Here is a 17,752-nt window from a genome sequence, read left to right as displayed (position 1 = left end):
CCTTTCAAAATAATATAGTTCCCGGATCTTGTTCCAGCAAGATCCGGCTCAAATTAAGCCCTAATTTGTTAAATTAAATAAATAAGTTATTACCTGCTAGCCACGAAGTTGCAACTAATAAGCAACTAGCCAACCATAGATAACTTCTTTGGATCTAAAAAAATATACATTTTAAATTAGTTGACTTACTTTTAAACTTTAGATTTGCCCCCGAAGTAGCTGCCGGCATCTGATCCACCATCCTTTTGAAAATACAATGGCGTATTCTGGGAAATTTTTGACCAAGGCAAGACTACAAGACAACTACCATGTATCCTAGCTAAACGGCTAACAAACGGAGAATACACACCTCGGTAGAACATGAACATTGGAACACGTCTTGGCGGCTCCTGATGATGTATCCCCTAGGCAAACGGGGCGGGACCCAGACATCAAGGCCGGGTTCCTTGGCATTGAGAAACATTTTCAATGATGAAATGGTTTTGCTGGTTAGGATTGTGTTCCCATTATAAAAAAAATAATAGTTTGACATTGGGTGTCATTTACTTGGGTAAAATGTGACAATTGAGAATAATTTCATTTAAAGCAACACTGAATAGGTTATCTTCCTCTCTCTCCTACTAGTTGTCCTTAAGAACTCTGATGTAGCTAGCACAAACAACAAGCTAATGCTAATCCACAAAGTAAAAACGCCCATACAGTTGGACAAAAAATAATACTACTTACAAGTTCAGAAGCATCAAAGCCAGGTCGTCATCAGTCCATCAGCTCTCTCAAGTGTAGGTAGCTCTGATGTTTACTCGGTTTCAGCTCTTTGCCTCTCCTCCAAAGATATTTCTCTCATACTTTTACTTCCAGAACGTGCCATGATGCTAACAAAAGAAAAGCAAATTTCTTCTTTTTCTTTTTATTTAATGAATTGAAAAAGCAACACTAGCCTTTATATTAGCTAGGGACACAGTAAACAACTATTGCCAAGCAGACAGAGAGCTCCCACTAGTGTTCATACCGAGTCACAACACTGCTGAAGTAACAATGAGCGATTTCCTGCTGCTCTGCCCTACTGGTTGAAAGTGGAATTACACCTGTTGTAAACAACCCTGCTGCAGCTTGCTGTAACTAGCGCTAACAATGAGCTAACACTAGCATGAGCCAGCTAAAAGAAACCACAAAGCAAAAAGATCCAGACTGTTGGACAAAAAAACATTATTACTTACAAGGCCAGTAGCAACAAAGCCGGGTTACCATCAGTCCATGATTTTATTATTTTTGTAGTTTTTTTTTGCCTCCTTTAGGTCCCTCAAACTAGTGTAAGCGGGTGATGTGCTGTGTGCATGTGTTGTTAAAGGGACTTTACGGACTTTTGAATTTTTATGCTCACGATTGCCCCCTCAGGCCAAAAGCGTAATGGCAGCTTCAATAGTAGGCTCGTGCACGAGGCGCGCATGCTGTACGTGCACACTCCTTAACGAAAATAACAGCTGAGAGAGTCCTGTGTGTGTGTGTGTGTGTGTGTGTGTGTGTGTGTGTGTGTGTGTGTGTGTGTGTGTGTGTGTGTGTGTGTGTGTGTGTGTGTGTGTGTGTGTGTGTGTGTGTGGCCCGGAGGACAGAGGACAGGAGAACGTGCAGCTAATTAATTAAGTAATTTGGTTCTGTACCTTTATCTTCAGCACAGCCGACAAAGGTTTAAGATGGGTCAGTCCGTCAGCTTCACAGAGCTTCCCTTCCCTTGCTTGAAAAATTGTTCCAAAAAGAAAGTTGAACCCACATCTTTTTTATCTGTGAATTCAAAGCCGTTCGGTGAGTCTCAAATAAAAATTTGGGCATCTTACTGTAAAAAATATACCATTGATGTAAAAAATAAACTCTAAATAAATTATGTTCACATCCAGAATCAAACCTGGATCTTCAGCACGAGAGTCAAATGTCTAACTAGGTGAGCTAGAGGACCAGTAATGTCTTTTGTATCTGTTATATTTATATCCTTGATGACAGCTGAAGCAACGTTCAAAGAACGGTTCGGAGCGAAAATGGCTATTTTGTTGCTAATTCCCAGGAAATATCTAGAAGAAAGTAGCTAAGCGTCCTCAGAAATGTAGCTAGGTTCATCACTAGGCGTTAGGAACAGCGACAAAGTCGCTGAGTTGGCACTACCTCACTCTCTGCAGCTAAAGCTACTGATAGCAAATGCTACGGGCTATGCCTAAGCGTGAACGCGCATGAAGCAGCCTGCTTGACCCGAGCAGCTCTCTTTTTCTGTGATTTTACAGAAAAACAGGCAATCACAGTAAAAATGCCATGGCTCATTCTACAGGACCAGGGCATTGCAGGAGAATGTATGAAGAAGAAATTTATTATTTCTATACATGTTTTGGCCGTCTAACTTCCATAATGCACCTTTAACTTTGAGCTGCTGGATTAGGGGTGGAGTTACTAGACTCTCTGTGGAGACTCATTCGTTCCGGGCTGTGGTAGCGATGACTGGTGAAGCTTCCATATAAAAGCAGACGTGTTCCCGTACTCCAAAGGTATTTCGCCTGTCTCTTCTTTGTCCTGAGACCACGAGCCCGAACCTCTACAGCTCGCCCGTTACATTGGTGGCATAGGTGTGTGGCGACGTTTTCCCCCGGGACGTGGCTCATGAGAAGGCGGCTGTTAGCTACACAGGACCATGTTCGGAGGCTCTTTTATCGTCATGGACAAGGACAAGTATAGCCCAGTTTGGACTGATGATGTGCATAATGTCAAAGTGGAGCTGCCCACGCCGTTTTGTAGCAACGGTCGTAAACTCTTCGCTACTTGGATTAAACAGTTTGAGGCTGCCGTTCCCCGAGGAGTGGGAAGACGGAGCTACACCGCCACTTTGGCTGCTCTTTTGCCCACTAGACTAGACGGAGCCGCTATCCTATTGTGAGACAGCCTCCCTGCAGCTATGCGCAAGGTGACTTTGACCATGTTAAAGAGAAGTTAAATGAGGCATTTGGACAGAAACAGTTCATAATATACTTTTGACCTTTGTTTCTGCTCGGCCTAGGCTGGCTAATGAGAATTTGGAGATATATACCGCTGATATTTCGAGGCTTGTCACGTAGGCTTTTCCTGAGTATTATGCCGGGACACAAAATGGAGAAAAGTTAAGGCGTTTTCTCGCTGGGCTGGACCCAGGCCTCCATGCTAAATGTCATGAACAGAAGGCTACTGATCTTGACGAGGCCCTGATTATAGCTGGACGTTGTGAGCGAGCTAGGCTGGCCTTGGGCTTAGGGACGCAGACCAGCAACCTCTCCTCGAATGGTCCAGTGTAGGGCTGGGTGATATGGCAAAAATAGAATATCATGATTTTTCCAGTATTTTATCACGATTTCGATTTTATCACGATTTTTTATCCATGAATAGCATAACTTCAATTGCGTATTAAAGAAGAGAAACATTGAATAAATAAACATTTATTCATATTAGGGATAATCAGCACAGTGCTAACACGCTTATATTTTAAACTCACACCAGAGATTATAAAAGCCCTGAGAGAAACAAATACAAAAATCAGTTTTTCTCGTTTTTCAAGTAACTTAACATAAATTAAAATCGTAAACATATTTAAAGTGCAAACATGTCAATTGCAAACGTATTGTGCAAACTTGTTCAAAATACTATGTAGCTCCCAGTTGCTCATGTAGTGGATAGTTAAACTCAAATAGGGCTCTGATGTGCGGCTGGACCAGAGATCGCTTGTGGTAGCAAATAACTGCGCATTCTGAATATTTTCTGCAACAAGTCTCTAAATAAAGTAAAAATTTCCAGTGCAGAGTGGAGACAACCCATAGAAGCACTGATATGATCTCATTTCAGAGAAAAATAGAACAGGTTAGATGCACCTAATAAATAAAATTACTAACAAACTCAGGATTCTTTCTTTGCTTCACTGTTCTGGTGCTGAAAACATCACTTATGCGGATGAAAGGAGATACACAGATAAATGCACCTCTTATTATTTGGAAACTACATTTACTGCAGCTGGCAGAGGCAGAGATGGTTTCTATTGATACATGGATTTACAGAATCATTTTAAATTGTAATAGGGGAAGACTGCAGGAGGGAGCGGTAAAATACAGGGGGTCCCCAGCAAAAACAAGAAACTTTACGAGTCTGATGAAACCCGCTGGTTTTCCATCAGGCAGTCACGGGGCAGCTCCATCGACCCAGTGACTGAGCTCAGTCCGGTACCGACACCGGCTCGGCAGAGGGTGGACGAGCCGAGGCGGCGTCGTGCTCTGCTTAAGAAGTGTTATTTTCCTGCTTCAGAAGAAGCGTCCAACGTGTTTTTACGCTTTCTCCGAGACATGTCACGTCGCTAAGTTGTTAGCGCCGCGCGCTAAGGAAACCCTGCGTTCCTCTTCGGAACGAAAACCTCGTTGTCGCTCAGCCGCGGCGAAGCCATGTTTGTTCACACACAAGTGAAAACAAGCGGGGCACTAATATATTACTATGACTCACTCTGATTGGTTAAGGGTCAAACAAAGGCGTGCCATTCGCCTGGGGTAAGTTCCCTTTTCATTCAGAGGCAGAAATTCAACAGCAGAGCTGTGAATCGTGATAAAACGGTCTCTCAAAAATGACAGACCGTCAGATGTGTAGATCGTAAAACGGTCTAAAATCGTCATATCGCCCAGCCCTAGTCCAGTGACTGTGGCTACACTTTCTTCTGCTGGTACCGCAGTGGAGCACACATGGACCCACGTCTTCCGTGTTCGTGCGATTGTGGTGGAGATGGCTGCCGATCCACTGCTAAGGTGCACCAGCCAGAGTTTCACAGAAGAGGACGCTCTTCCCAAGTAGGACGACCGGATGGATGTGACGAAGAATGGCTTGCTCCTTCGCGGGGGTCCAATGATTCTGCAAACTGCCTGGGAAGCAAGAGTCCCCAGAGACCGCGTCCCAGTGAGGGACCACAGTGGAGGAGGAGTGTGAGTTTTCTATCCCCCTCTCGGCGCTCACCTTCTCCTTCTCCAGCTGGACGGAACCAGGGAAACTACCAATAACTGGTATTGAGACCTGGATACCAGTTTCTCCCACTGAGGGTCACAGTGGACGCTCATCAGTTGTGGCTGATGTCGCTTTGATGGACTGCAGACCGATGGGTGAGTCCAAACATACATCCTATGTAAAAGGACTGATTGAGGGGATTGATGTTGCTGTTCTACTTGACTCTGGTTCAAATGTTTCATTGATTTCGGAAGACTTCAAGACGTCAATCCCTGCCCTACGCAAACGTGTTACCTCAAAGGGATAGACATTCCTCTGTTACAGGCTGCAGATTTTATCCCAAAATGTTGTAATATCATCATGTCTGCAGAGGTCATTATTCTGCCATACTGTGTTCCCATGCAGGTGGAATCCCCCTGGACCATGGGTCCACACCATCGACATATATACTGGACAATTCGTTTCCATAGGCTCCAGTTATAAGTTTTCGTGCCAAAATGGGAGGTGGCCACCACCGCCATTTTGATCATGTTGCAGGTTCCGTCAAGCCCAGACAATTCCAAAAAAGGGAAAGAGGTGGAGCTGAGGGTGGGGCTGTACGGCTGGGATCAAATGACGACACCCGTCGAACTGAAGTGATGTAGCTACAAGCTAACCCAAAGCTAATGCGGAGGTGGGAGCTAAGCTAACGGAGGTAGCTACCTAGCTACAACCGGAGTTAACTGTGCACAACACCAGAGCTTCTAAGTCAGATATGCGCCGGGCTGACTGCTGGGTAAAACCAGGTGGAACACAGAGGTCTCCCGAGAGCTCCACAAGCGGGCAGCCGCGCAGCAGACAGGCACCGCTGCGATCACAAATGCGCCGAGCTGCCATTGGGGAGAACCGGGTGGAAAACATTGGTTTCCATCCGAGAGCTCCACAAGCTGGCAGCCTGCGCAACAGACAGGCGCCGCTGCGATCAGAGATGCGTTGAGCTGCCGCTGGGGAGAACCAGAAAACATTGGTTTCCATTTAAGAACTCCACAAGCCGGCAGCCCACACAGCAGTCAGGCACTGCTGCGATGAGAGATGCGCCGAGCTGCCGCGGGGACAACCGGGTGGAAAACATCGGTTTCCATCAGACCTCCACAAGCCGGCAGCCCGCGCCGCAGACAGGCGCCGCTGCGATCAGAGATGTGCCGATCTGCCACTGAGGGGAGGGGACCATACCGATAGTCGGAATCCAGCTTAACCAACATGTTATATTTCAACCCATTTTTAAAAATTCTGCGTTATGTTAAATGCACTGGGTTTTACCCTATTACATTTCAATTTCATGGTTAAACAGTACATGTTAAAATCTAAGCTCAGCTAGCGCAAGAGCGGCAGTGACCTAAAATCATCGACATAAATGCATAAATATAATTTTACTTACCGAAAACAATGAAGTGGAGACTTCTTGGGTGCTCTATTAGTGCAATTAATACCATCGCAAGTCATTTTGTCCAACAATTGCACAAATAATATCCAAAAAGATTGCACAAATGGCACAACTAATGGTCTAAGTTGAGAGACTGAAAATGACGGAACAGTTTTAAGGCGAGACCGAGGCTCAGGCTGAGGCCTTTCCCCAAAGCTAGCTCGGCGGTTACGTGGGTATGTTGCTCATTAATTATTCAGAATTTTAGGCATTTAATACACTTAAACAGAAGAGTGACAAAAATCCACCCCCCTCAGAGTTGTCATGAGGGTAAACTAGCTCTATTAAACCTAAAACATGTTTTGGAACCTAGGCTGTAAACATGTTTATTTCTGCTGTGAAATTGGTATTTTTAACATGGGAGTCAATGAGGATTTGCTAGCTTCTGACACCAGCCCCTAGCAGATGAGGGTGGAACTGCAATTTTTGTCACTTCTGTGTTGGCTTCATTTTCATACCAGTATTATGGGGGCTTGGTCCACACCTTGGCTCTTGCATTGGGTACCTTGAGCCAGAGGCTCGTGACAGTGTGGAGGTTGTGGTTGCATGTACAGTGGCGCCGGTAAAGGACGGGCTCACTGTTGGGCGGCTGCTTAATCCAGCTGATCACGAGCTACGCATGCACACTGGGTCACACTTAGGGGTTCTTTACCAGGTTGATAAATGTGATGTTTTTGAATCTACGGACTGTGTGGACTCCGGTCACCAGCAAATACCCTTACCTGACCTGTCTGACTGCCCCTTGTCTGACACACAGAAAGAACAGCTTCAAGCTGTGCTGTGTCAAGAGGTCTTCTGCCCTGCACGTGGTTTTTCCAAAGGTGAGGGCATGATCAAACACAGGATTAATACCAGCAATCACCCCCCAGTTAAGCAAAGAGCATACCATACCTCCCCAGACACGTGTAAGGAGATGGACAGACAGGTGCAGCAGCTTTTGGCTGACGGTGTCTGAGGAAAGTTGCAGTCCATGGTCCTCTCCTGTAGTTCTGGTTAGGAAAAAGGATAACACATGGAGGTTCTGTGTAGACTACAGGGGCCTAAATACTGTTACAGTGAACAATTTCCACCCCCTCCCACTGGTGGATGACACTTTGGGGCCACGTGGTTCAGTACATTAGATTTTTCAGATGGCTACTGGCAAGTTGAGGTAGCTGAGGAAGACCATGAAAAGACGGCCTTCACTACTGGCCATGGGCTGTACCAGTTTAAGTCAATGCCAATGGGTCTTACCAATGCTCCAGCAACCTTCCAAAGAGTCATGGAGCTGGTGCTTAAAGGCCTCCCCTGGCAGATCTGTATGGTATACCTTGATGACATATTAATTTACAGTAAGTCCTTTAGTGAGCATGTGGTGGCGCTGGAAGAGGTGCTTTCAAGGATCAGATCCACAGGCTTGCGACTGAAGGCAAAGAAATGTCAGTTGGCATGTTACCATGTAGTGTTTTTGGGCCACATCCTCTCAGTGGAAGGGCTATGCCTTGATCCCAGGAACACATGAAAGGTTGAGAAGTGGCCTATCCCTTTTTCCGCGACAGATGTGTATGCTTTCCTAGGCCTCTGTTCGTATTATCCGAGGTTTGTGAAGGATTTTGCACAAAGAACCTCACCTCTTGTCTGCCTCACTGGTAAAAATGCCCCTTTTCTTTGGACAGCTGAATGCTATGAGGCTTTTTAGTTCCTGCGGCACATGCTTTATGCTGAACCTGTGATGTGTCACCCTGACTTTGCACAACCTTTTGTACTGTACACCGACGTATCCCAAACTGCAGTTGGGGCAGTGCTCGCACAGACCTTTGATGGTCTTGAGAGAGTTGTTGCATATGCCAGCCATGCTGTCACTGCAGCGGAGTGCAAGTGTTCCACGTACGACAGAGAGCTGTGGGCAATTTAGATATTACTTAGGCCTACGGCCTTTTACCATTGCTACTGACCACAGACCCTTACTTGGTCTAAGGCGGCTGTTGACAATGACCATACAGGCCAGTGTAGTCACTGGGCCCTTGAGTTGGACCCATACGATTTGGTGATTGTTCATAAGAGCAGAGTGCATCATACCAACGCTGATGATTTATCTTGGTGTCCTGTCTTGCCTGTTGCAGTGGTGAGTTCAGGGACACAGACTGCTGATTTTTCTGCCAGTGTGGTCTGCACTGTTGAGACCCCAGAGGAGTCCCCCCTGAATGTGCCAGCCTCTGACATGCCCGGATCTGTTGAGCCTGCTGTGCAGGCTGGCGAGGTCATGGTTCAGTCCCTGTCTCATGATGGCTCTGACATTAAGCAGCTCCAAGAGAAGGACCCAGATGTTGCACGTGTTTTAAACCGGCTCAAAGAGGGCCAAAGGCTACCACGAGGGAGAATAAAGGGTGCTGGCCGGGGAGTTCGGATTTTGTGGCATGAGTTTCCCTGGATGGCTCTAGTCGATGGGGTTTTGTATAGGGTTGTTGCACTGTCAGATGTGGAGCAGACCTGGCAGATTGTCATACCAGCCACCCTGGTTCCCGAGGTTTTGCACCATCTGCATGGTGGTCCATTGTCTGCCCACCTCGTGGTTGAATGGACCTTGGCTCGAGCACGCAGCGTGTGCTACTGGCCCAGTATGTGTGCTGACATCCGAGCGTGATGTGACCAGAGGTATGCATGCCAGAGATGGAAGTCTCCAGTTCCCCATCATCAAGCCCCTACGAAGTCGTCTTTAGCACAGCGTCCCTTCCAACGTGCTGCGGCCGACATACTGGAGTTGCCTATCACTTCAAAAGGCAACCGTTATGTTTTGGTCATTGAAGACTACTTCACTAAGTTCATCAATCTCTATGCAATAACTGACCAAAGAACCACTACTGTGACTGAATGCCTCTTTAATAGGTATATTATTGAGCATGGGGTGATGGAGACTCTTCATACGGACATGGGCAGGCAGTTTGAATCTGAGGTGGTTAGACTGCTGTGCGAAATGTTGGGGGTAAAAAAAACACATACCGCACCCTACAACCCCAAGTCGGATGGCATGGTGGAGAGGCTTAATAGAACCCTTATTTGTCAGCTTGCTTAGATTGTACTGTCATGTGAGGGTGAGTGGGACTCCTTCCTGTCACAAGTCACATTTGCTTACAACACTAGCGTACACTCCAGTACTGGATTTACACCATATTTTCTCACCCACGGGGGAGAGGCTCGTACTCCAGTTGACATGGTACTGGGCCCGAGTCTGCAATGTGGTCCTGGGTAGGACTCTTCAAATGAGTTTTTTCTATTCCTGCACAGATGCCTACAGACTAGTTTTCGACAGTGTAGGGAAAACAGTGTAACTACCAGTGACAAACAGAGAACATTCTATGACAGAGGACAGAGACATCATCCATATGAGCCCGGGGATCTAGTGTGGTTAAATGACCCAACAGAGAGCCGTCATAAACTGGCTCCCCATTGGAAAGGACCTTGCATTGTGCAGCAGAGGCTGGACAGGGACAACTCGGTTGGGGTTACCTATGTGCTCAGAAGCCCATTTGGAGATGAGGCTCCCATCCAAACTGCACACTATGACCGACTACGGCGCTACCGCCTTCCCGTAACCTTCTCACTGACTGGCCCGTCTCGGACTCCACCTGTGTGTTTATCATCCCTCAAATCTCCAGATTTTGCCCTGTCACCAGCTTTTTCTTATTCAGGGACCCCTGTTCCCTCACTAAAGTTTGGTGTTAGTGCCAGCCCTAGTTTGGAAGGGTCCTCTTTTTGTATGGGTACTCCAGTAAAGGTTTCTCGTGCTGGACGCCGTACCAAACCACCAGCACGTTTTGCTGACAATGTGATGAAGTAATATTTTGGGTTTATATTTTAATTTGTTTTGTACATGTTAGCTGTTATGTTGGGTTTCTGCCATGTAGTACCATGTTATAGTGGAGGCCTTTATGTTATACGTACTATGCTGTTGTCCATTTCACAGTGTTGTTTACGAAATGGGGACATTTCCTTTGTGGGGGGGGGGGGGGGTGACTGTAAGCGGGTGATGTGTTGTGTGCATGTGCTGTTAACTTTGAGCTGCTGGACTGAGGGTGGTTACTAGACTCTCTGTGGAGACATTCATTCGTTCGCGGGCTGTGGTGGCGATGACTGATGAAGCTTCCAAATAAACTGAGACGTGTTCCCGTACTCCAAAGGTATTTCGCCTATCTCTTTGTCCTGAGACCACGAGCCCAAACCTCTTCAGCTCGCCCGTTACACTAGTGTAGGCCATGTCGATGTTCACTCTGTTTTAATTTCTTTGTTTTGCCTCCAAACAATCTCTTAATTTTTATTCCACGCTCCACCATTATGCAAACAGAAAAAGTAACTTCTTCTTTTTCTTCTTCTTGTGCTTTTTATTAACGATCAGCACACGGACAAACCTAACTGCTAGCACAACAGCTGTAAATCAGGTAAAGCGCTACCCCTATAGGGCACTTAACCGCTCATCAACACTGTTAAGTGCAGCATCTGGTCAGCAAAGGGCTGCAGAGTGGTTTCAAATATGAAACTGGTCAAGTTTCTAACTCAGCAATAACTGAGATCAATGTTACGCCCTTGCTTAAAGTTTTAAAAATTATTTAGTCTTACTTCATGTGCAGTTTCTGTTCAGCAGAAGGTTACATGCTGTCCAATGTGACGTTGGTCAAATTTCCAACTCAACAACCACTAAAACCAGTTTGTAAGTAATAGCTTAAAGTGCTACAAACTCTTTATTCATTGCTGTGGTTTAATTAAACTGTCCTTGTTGGTTATGGACTAAATTTTTCATAATGTATGCATTTAAATTGTTGTTTATTTGTTCATGTAAGTCTCACAACAAAATTTATGCATGTTTAGTTCTTGTGTGTCTCTGAAACCAACTGAAATCACATTTTGCACAAATGAAAGATATTTCTAAATAAAATCAAAGGCATACTTTTACAAGGACATCTGATTATTCAAAGAAATCACTTGGTGGGAGTTGTTTTGAATGTGTTTGTCCAGAAGAGGGCAGCATCCTCCACCTTTAGTTTGGTGTAGAAAGCAATTCCCAGTACAAAGTAAAAATCACATTCAACCTTTAATAATATCCTACACATGTAAAACATTTGTATGATGCATGAAATGATTTCTTTCCAGTCTAATTAGTTAGCATTTATCTAATTTATGTTCGTGTTCTGCTGTTATAAAGGTCAAATAACATTAAATGTCATTTTTATTCATGCAGATTTCCACCATCTACCATCAGAGGGGTCATTAGACCTGAATGAACCATCTTGAGGGATGCAGGATGACGGTTCTTGAGTCTCACTGTCCACGCTGCTTTTAGAACTGTTTAGTGGACTCTGCATGACTGAGAGGAAAAGAGGAGCGAGGGATGAAAACAGGGAGGAGAAAAGGAAAAACAAATACCCACACAGGAGCACAGTCATCGTAGGTGAATGAATTAGCTTTTCAGAGCTTCCCACTCTCTGCTCCGCCTTGTCAGACTTCCATTTACAGAAGGGTTTTTATTTTTGCTAAATTAAACTTAAAACTAAAATATACAGAGACGAGGCTTTGTTTATTCAGTGTGTCATAGGAGGCGTTCGCTGAAACAGCTTGGTAGACTATTTCTACTTAGGCTCACTATTGTGTAAGCTGGAAAATGTGTTTGATTCTATTAAGTCTTCATGGTCAGATTGATCCTGCTGGGATGCTGAATAAATTAGATCAACAGCTTGTGCCTAAGATTTGGTTTGAGGGATCATGTTTTCTGTGACATTGACAGTTTCACTGCACATCAAGTTTTTCAACCTATAAAATTTATTTATATATAAAGATGAAGTCCAAGAAGGTCGCAAAGGTCAGGTCTGTGAAATCCTCCTGAAAGTCTTCTGAATCAAACCCAAATCCTGTGGAGCTCATGGAAAATGTTTCCTTTTTTTTTGGCTCCTGTGGAATAATCATTCCCTGGTGATTCATGATTACATCACAAACTGGGAGGATCTTTACCTGAGCTTGTTTGGCAGGAACTCTGGCCGTCTGGCTGATGGCAAGCACTTACTAAATAAAGTTGATTATTTCCTGGCAGGTCAAAATCTTTGCACAACATTCCTCACCTTTCATTGTAGTTAAAGTTGTACAAATTTAAATAAATGTACACTACTCAAAATATAAAGGGAATAGAAAAATAAGACATTCTAGATCTGAATGAATAAGAGTTCTTATTAAATTCTTTGTTTTCTTATATAGCTGAATGTGTTGACAACAGTCACACAAAAAAAATTATCATTGGAAATCAAATGCATCAACCCACAGAGGTATGGATTTGGAGTCATACTCGAGTAAAACACACACTACAGGCTGGTCTATATTTGATGTAATGTCCTTAAAACAAGTCAAATAAGGCTCAGTGGTGTGTGTGGACTCCACGTGCCTGTGTGACCTCCCTACAATGCCTTGGCATGCTCCTTAGGTGGAGCAGATGGTCTCCTGAGGGATCTCGTTCCAGGCCTGGACTAAAGCATCTGCCTGGACAGTCTGTGGTACAGTGGCATTGGTGGATGGAGGCACGATATCCCAGATGTGCTCAACTGGATTCAGGTCTGGGGCACAAGCGGTCCAACCCATAGCATCAATGCCTTCATCTTGTAGGAACTGCTGACACTCTCCAGCCACATGAGTTCTAGCATTGTCTTGCATTAAGAGGAACCCAGGGCCAACTGCACCAGCATATGGTCTCACAAGGGGTCTGAGGAACTCATCTTGGTATTTAATGACAGTCAGGCTACCTCTGGTGAGCACATGGAGGGCTCACCTGAGAGAAAGAAATGCCAGCTCACACCATTAGTGGTGAATTAGCCAATCTTGCACAGTATTAGGCTGTAAGCGCAACCCCCACCTGTGGATGTCAGATCCTCATACCACCCTGATGGAGTCCGTTTCTGATCGTTTGAGCAGACACATGCACTTTCATGGCACGCTGGAGGTCCTTTTGCAGGGCTCTGGCAGGGCTCCTCCTTACACAAAGGTGGAGGTTATGGTCTTCCTACGGCCTCCTCCACACCTCCTGATGTACTGGCCTATCTCCTGGTAGTGCTTCCGTGCTCTGGACACAGAAAACCTTCTTGCCACAGCTCGCACTGATGTGCCATCCTAGATGAGCTGCAAATCCTTAGCCACTTGTATAGGTTGTAGATTCCATCTGATGCTATCATTAGAGTAAAAGCACCACCAGAATTCAAAAGTAAATATCAACCAGAAAGCATAAGAACTAAAAGTGGCCTGTGGTCACCACCTGAAGAACACCTGCTTTATTGGGGATGTCTTTCTAATTGCCAATAATTTCCATCTGTTTTCCATTCCATTTGCACAGCAGCATGTGTTGCTTCCCAAGTGGACAGTTTGATTTCACAGAAGTGTGATTTTTAAGCATTCCCTTTGTTTTTTTTTTAGAAGTATATAATAAACTAGCTTTTGTTTAGTGAGTTCTAAAGTTGTTTGTCTGCTGTTTCAAAGAATTGGAAAAATGCATCCCAAAGTTTATCAAGAGGTAAATATTTTCCTTTGTTTTCATTGAAAATGAATAAGCTATTAATGTTGTGTGCCGGTATTCTGCAGCCATTCATCCTGTACATGCTTTACATTAAATATAATCCACTTACACACCATAAAGAGAAATGTGCTTAACAGGCCAACATTTAGGATAAAAACAGTAAATATTTTGGTGATTTAATACGAAAAACCTGCCGAGTTTAGGTTTTACGTTAGTCGGCTAAAACGACACCTAAAGTCGGCGTTCTGATTGAATTCTTGTCACTCGGTGGATGTTTACTTACAATTTCTGAGCAGTGAGCCATGACAGAGGGAAGCGCACTTCAATAATCTTTATTTAGTTTACAGATGTTTTCCATTTGTGAAGATTGAAGGAGGGGGAGCATTAGTGCCATTTACAATAGAAAATGTTTATCTCTGTACAGATTTGAACCCTGATCAATATAAACAATAATCTTTAAGACCTAGGCTGTTAAAAAGCAATTATTTAAAGCAAAGAAACAAAAATCACACCAAGAAAAACGATTATATTAAATTATAAACAAAAGAGAAAAAGAAAACTGCACAGAACAAATAAAAGATAAAAAGTTCATCAGTTCATCAGTGATTGGAGGATTTGTTGTTAAAACACATGACATCATCAGTGAGCGACTGTGAACTGGCTAGCGACTAACCTTAAACACAATCGCACTAAACACCAACATAATGTATACCACCAGGATTGCCATGTTCTATAGAAGATTCATATTAAATATTATTCTACGTGTTACTTTAATTTGGAACAGCACTTCCATTGGAAACATACAAAATAAAACATTTTCATACATTTGCATTAATCAAATGAAAGAGCACATGCTTCAGTTGTGCAAAACAGACTTTTTCTTATTTAATGCAGAATTAAGGGAAGAAAAGAAGAAAATTAAGACAGAAAAGGGTAGACTTCTCTGTCGTTTCTGCAGAGCGATCATTCACAAGATTCACCAATAAAAAAGGGAACCGGATGAGAGCGGGATGGTGTGAGAAGAATGGTTTCGTTATCAGAACGCCACTCTGCTCGCTCGGTAATATGCATGAAGTCAAAACAAAACTCAGTCACAAAAATGGGGACAAACAAATATCCAAGGCAAATCTCACTAATACTGTTTATCTGTTTGGCTTCATTTGGTTGAAATAAGATGAAAATAACTCATTTCTCTCACGTAACCTTTAAGGGCACATGTAGAGGGCAGTAAAGGAGACAGCAGGTGTGTTTCTGTGCGAGTGTGTGTTGGAGGTTTCTGATCAGGCACGTCTTTGTCTGCTGCGCTGAGGCAGGTTGTCGTCACGATGAGCTTAGTGGTTCAAATTCTCGGTCGCCTGTATGAAATACAAAGAGACCACACACAAACTTGGCCTCTGTTTCATCGATGACACAGTTAGTAACGGACTGGAGAGACCAGCTGAGGAGGAGGTGTGTGAACGGTGTGCAGAAGGATTCAGAGGAAAAGACAAAAACAAACATGCGAATCCAGTTCCTTCCTCTAATTTTCGGTTATGACATCAAATCAAATACAACAAAGAAATCAACTCTATTGTTAATCAGTTCCCCGATTCCTGCATCTCGGACCTGCTATCGTCTTATGTATGTGTGTGCGTGAAGTGCATAGGAAAACAAAAAGGGAAAGGTGTGCATTTTTCTGTCCACACTCCGGATAGGCTTCAGGACCAGGGGACAAGCTCCTTGGGATCAGGGCGTCAGCGGTGTGAACGGACAAGAAGAACGGGGCGCCGGCAGCAGAGGTGAGTATTTACAGAATGACACAGCAGTTATGCTCCCCGGTCTTCTCTCTGTTCCTTTGTCCTGGAAAAAAAAACACACAAACATCCTCATAAAGACAGATGTGGAGAGGTCGGTAGAACTGCAGTCACTCCGTTTACATTTTCTGAAGTAACCTGAGCTTCCCACTGGAGGAAAGTGTAAGTGGTGTGTAGTGCAAGCAGCAAGTAGCGTAACAGACACGTTTTACGCCTTCTTCACACTGAAGGCATCAGCGGCACGAAGCGGCAGTGGAATGGTTCGCTCATGTTCTCTGCTGTTTATCAATTCACACCGGGAGTCTCAGCCGCGGAGCAGCTTCTCAGCTGTCCTGAGCCAGAACATTTCTGCACCACGGCTGGTTTGGATCCGCCCTATAGACTATAATTGATTTTTTTTTTGAGGCAGCATCATTCCATGCCGCTGATGCCTCCAATGTGAAGTAGGCTTTACCCACAAGCTTAGCAGTGCATTCCTTTTCATGAGATGCGTAAGTTGGGCATAGCGTAAGCGGTGACCTTAGCTGCGTGTGCCTTCCTAACAGGAGAGTTTCGGATGCGCTGCACCTGGCAATTTGTTCCAAGAGTCACAAGATCACGCATAATTTTGACTGGACCATGTGATAATTAGCAAGGAAAACCACGACAGCACACATCCAAACCGTCTAATTTATTTTCAATTATTTTTACTCGTGTTCTGGAAGCGTCGCACGTAAAAAAATAGACCGAGCGAAAATTCAGCAGAGCGCCACAACACTCTTCTTCTGGGAAACGACCGACATGATTCCGATTTGTGTCGCATATGCACCGCTGCACCAGGTGGTTACCCATAGATAACAATGGCGGCAGCTATTAGCTTTGTTTTACGCTTTGCAGACATTATGTGCCGCTTCTGTATTTGGTGCAAAGCCAGATTAAAGAGCGACTGCACACCATCAGAAAACATAACTCCACCACTAGTCAAGATTTGAAAAAAATGCTATGAAAGTGGGCGTTGCCAGGAGGCACAGAGTGGCATGGCCAAGTTTGGGGAATTTCCGTTTCGGGAGGGGGGGGGGGAGTGGGAGGAGACTGTACCGATGACGTGAAATTGTTCTAGCCCCAGTCAATCACAAATTTGAAATGCAGTAGCCACTGTTCTGCCACAGGGGGCAGCACTAAGACATTTTTAGACCTAGATACTAGATTTAATCAAGTTTACACAAACATGTCAAAAAAATGCACAGAAACAGAATGATTGCATTTGTAAAGAGTCAGTTATATAGTTTATAAGCAAAAAAAAGTTATTTGGGTGTTTAATTACTCTTTAAGAATGATAATCAAATGTTTCTAAAACCTTTCAGCAGTTTCTGCCTGACAAATATCCATCAGTCCCAAAAATGAGTATAACACAGAAATGCACTAAACCATTTTTCTCACCAGTAAGTAAACATTTAAATATTTTTGTCTCCTTTGTTTAATTGCCTCGTCTTCGTCTGGTTTTACTTGGCCTCATTCTTCACACTGTGCAGCAGCTTAAAGATTTGTTGTTTCTAATCTACAGGTGAAATCATAAACATAAAACCTGTCATCTAGTGATTTATACAAGCTATATATTCTGCACAATGTGCTGTATCAGGGAAGAAAACACTAAAGGAGCCAATTATTTGCACTAGTAGCTGTTCCTCAAACAGACGCCAAGTGTAGCAATAAATACCGGCTGGGAGAAGAACATTTACAGAGTTTTTTTTCCAGCTCGTGAAAAAAACGTCTGAAAGGGAAAAAGGAGAAACACAAAGCGGGTTACCTTGGGAATTTGGCTCAGGCAAATTCTCTCTGGAAACTAAATGCATCACTGCGGTCTTCCCCAGGGGCAGCTTGAGAGCTAGAGCGGGAGAAACGAGAGCAGAAGAGAAGGAGAGATAAAAAGATGGACATAAAGGTAATTTTCAATCCGTATGTCATCCAGCATCAGCATCATTTCACTCCTCGATGGCTTCTCAGACCTGTGTC

The 17,752-nt window shown here is 44.2% G+C and overlaps 1 protein-coding gene across 1 annotated transcript in view; it reads right to left on the bottom strand.

Annotated features, from left to right (window-relative positions):
- Positions 1 to 14,940: 14,940 nt before the first annotated feature.
- Positions 14,941 to 17,752, bottom strand: part of ubl3a (ubiquitin-like 3a) — a 46,794-nt gene continuing 43,982 nt past the window's right edge. The window contains exons 4-5 of the mRNA XM_015961617.3: positions 17,547 to 17,624; positions 14,941 to 15,806 (exon numbers count right to left, since the gene is read on the bottom strand). Of these exons, the coding sequence (XP_015817103.1) occupies positions 15,754 to 15,806; positions 17,547 to 17,624 (131 nt within the window). The 3' untranslated portion in view covers positions 14,941 to 15,753. The remainder of the gene's footprint in view (positions 15,807 to 17,546; positions 17,625 to 17,752) is intronic.

This window comes from Nothobranchius furzeri, chromosome 10 (assembly GCF_043380555.1).
Source record: "Nothobranchius furzeri strain GRZ-AD chromosome 10, NfurGRZ-RIMD1, whole genome shotgun sequence".
NCBI classification, from domain to species: domain Eukaryota; kingdom Metazoa; phylum Chordata; class Actinopteri; order Cyprinodontiformes; family Nothobranchiidae; genus Nothobranchius; species Nothobranchius furzeri.
This window is presented reverse-complemented; position numbering and strand designations above follow the sequence as displayed.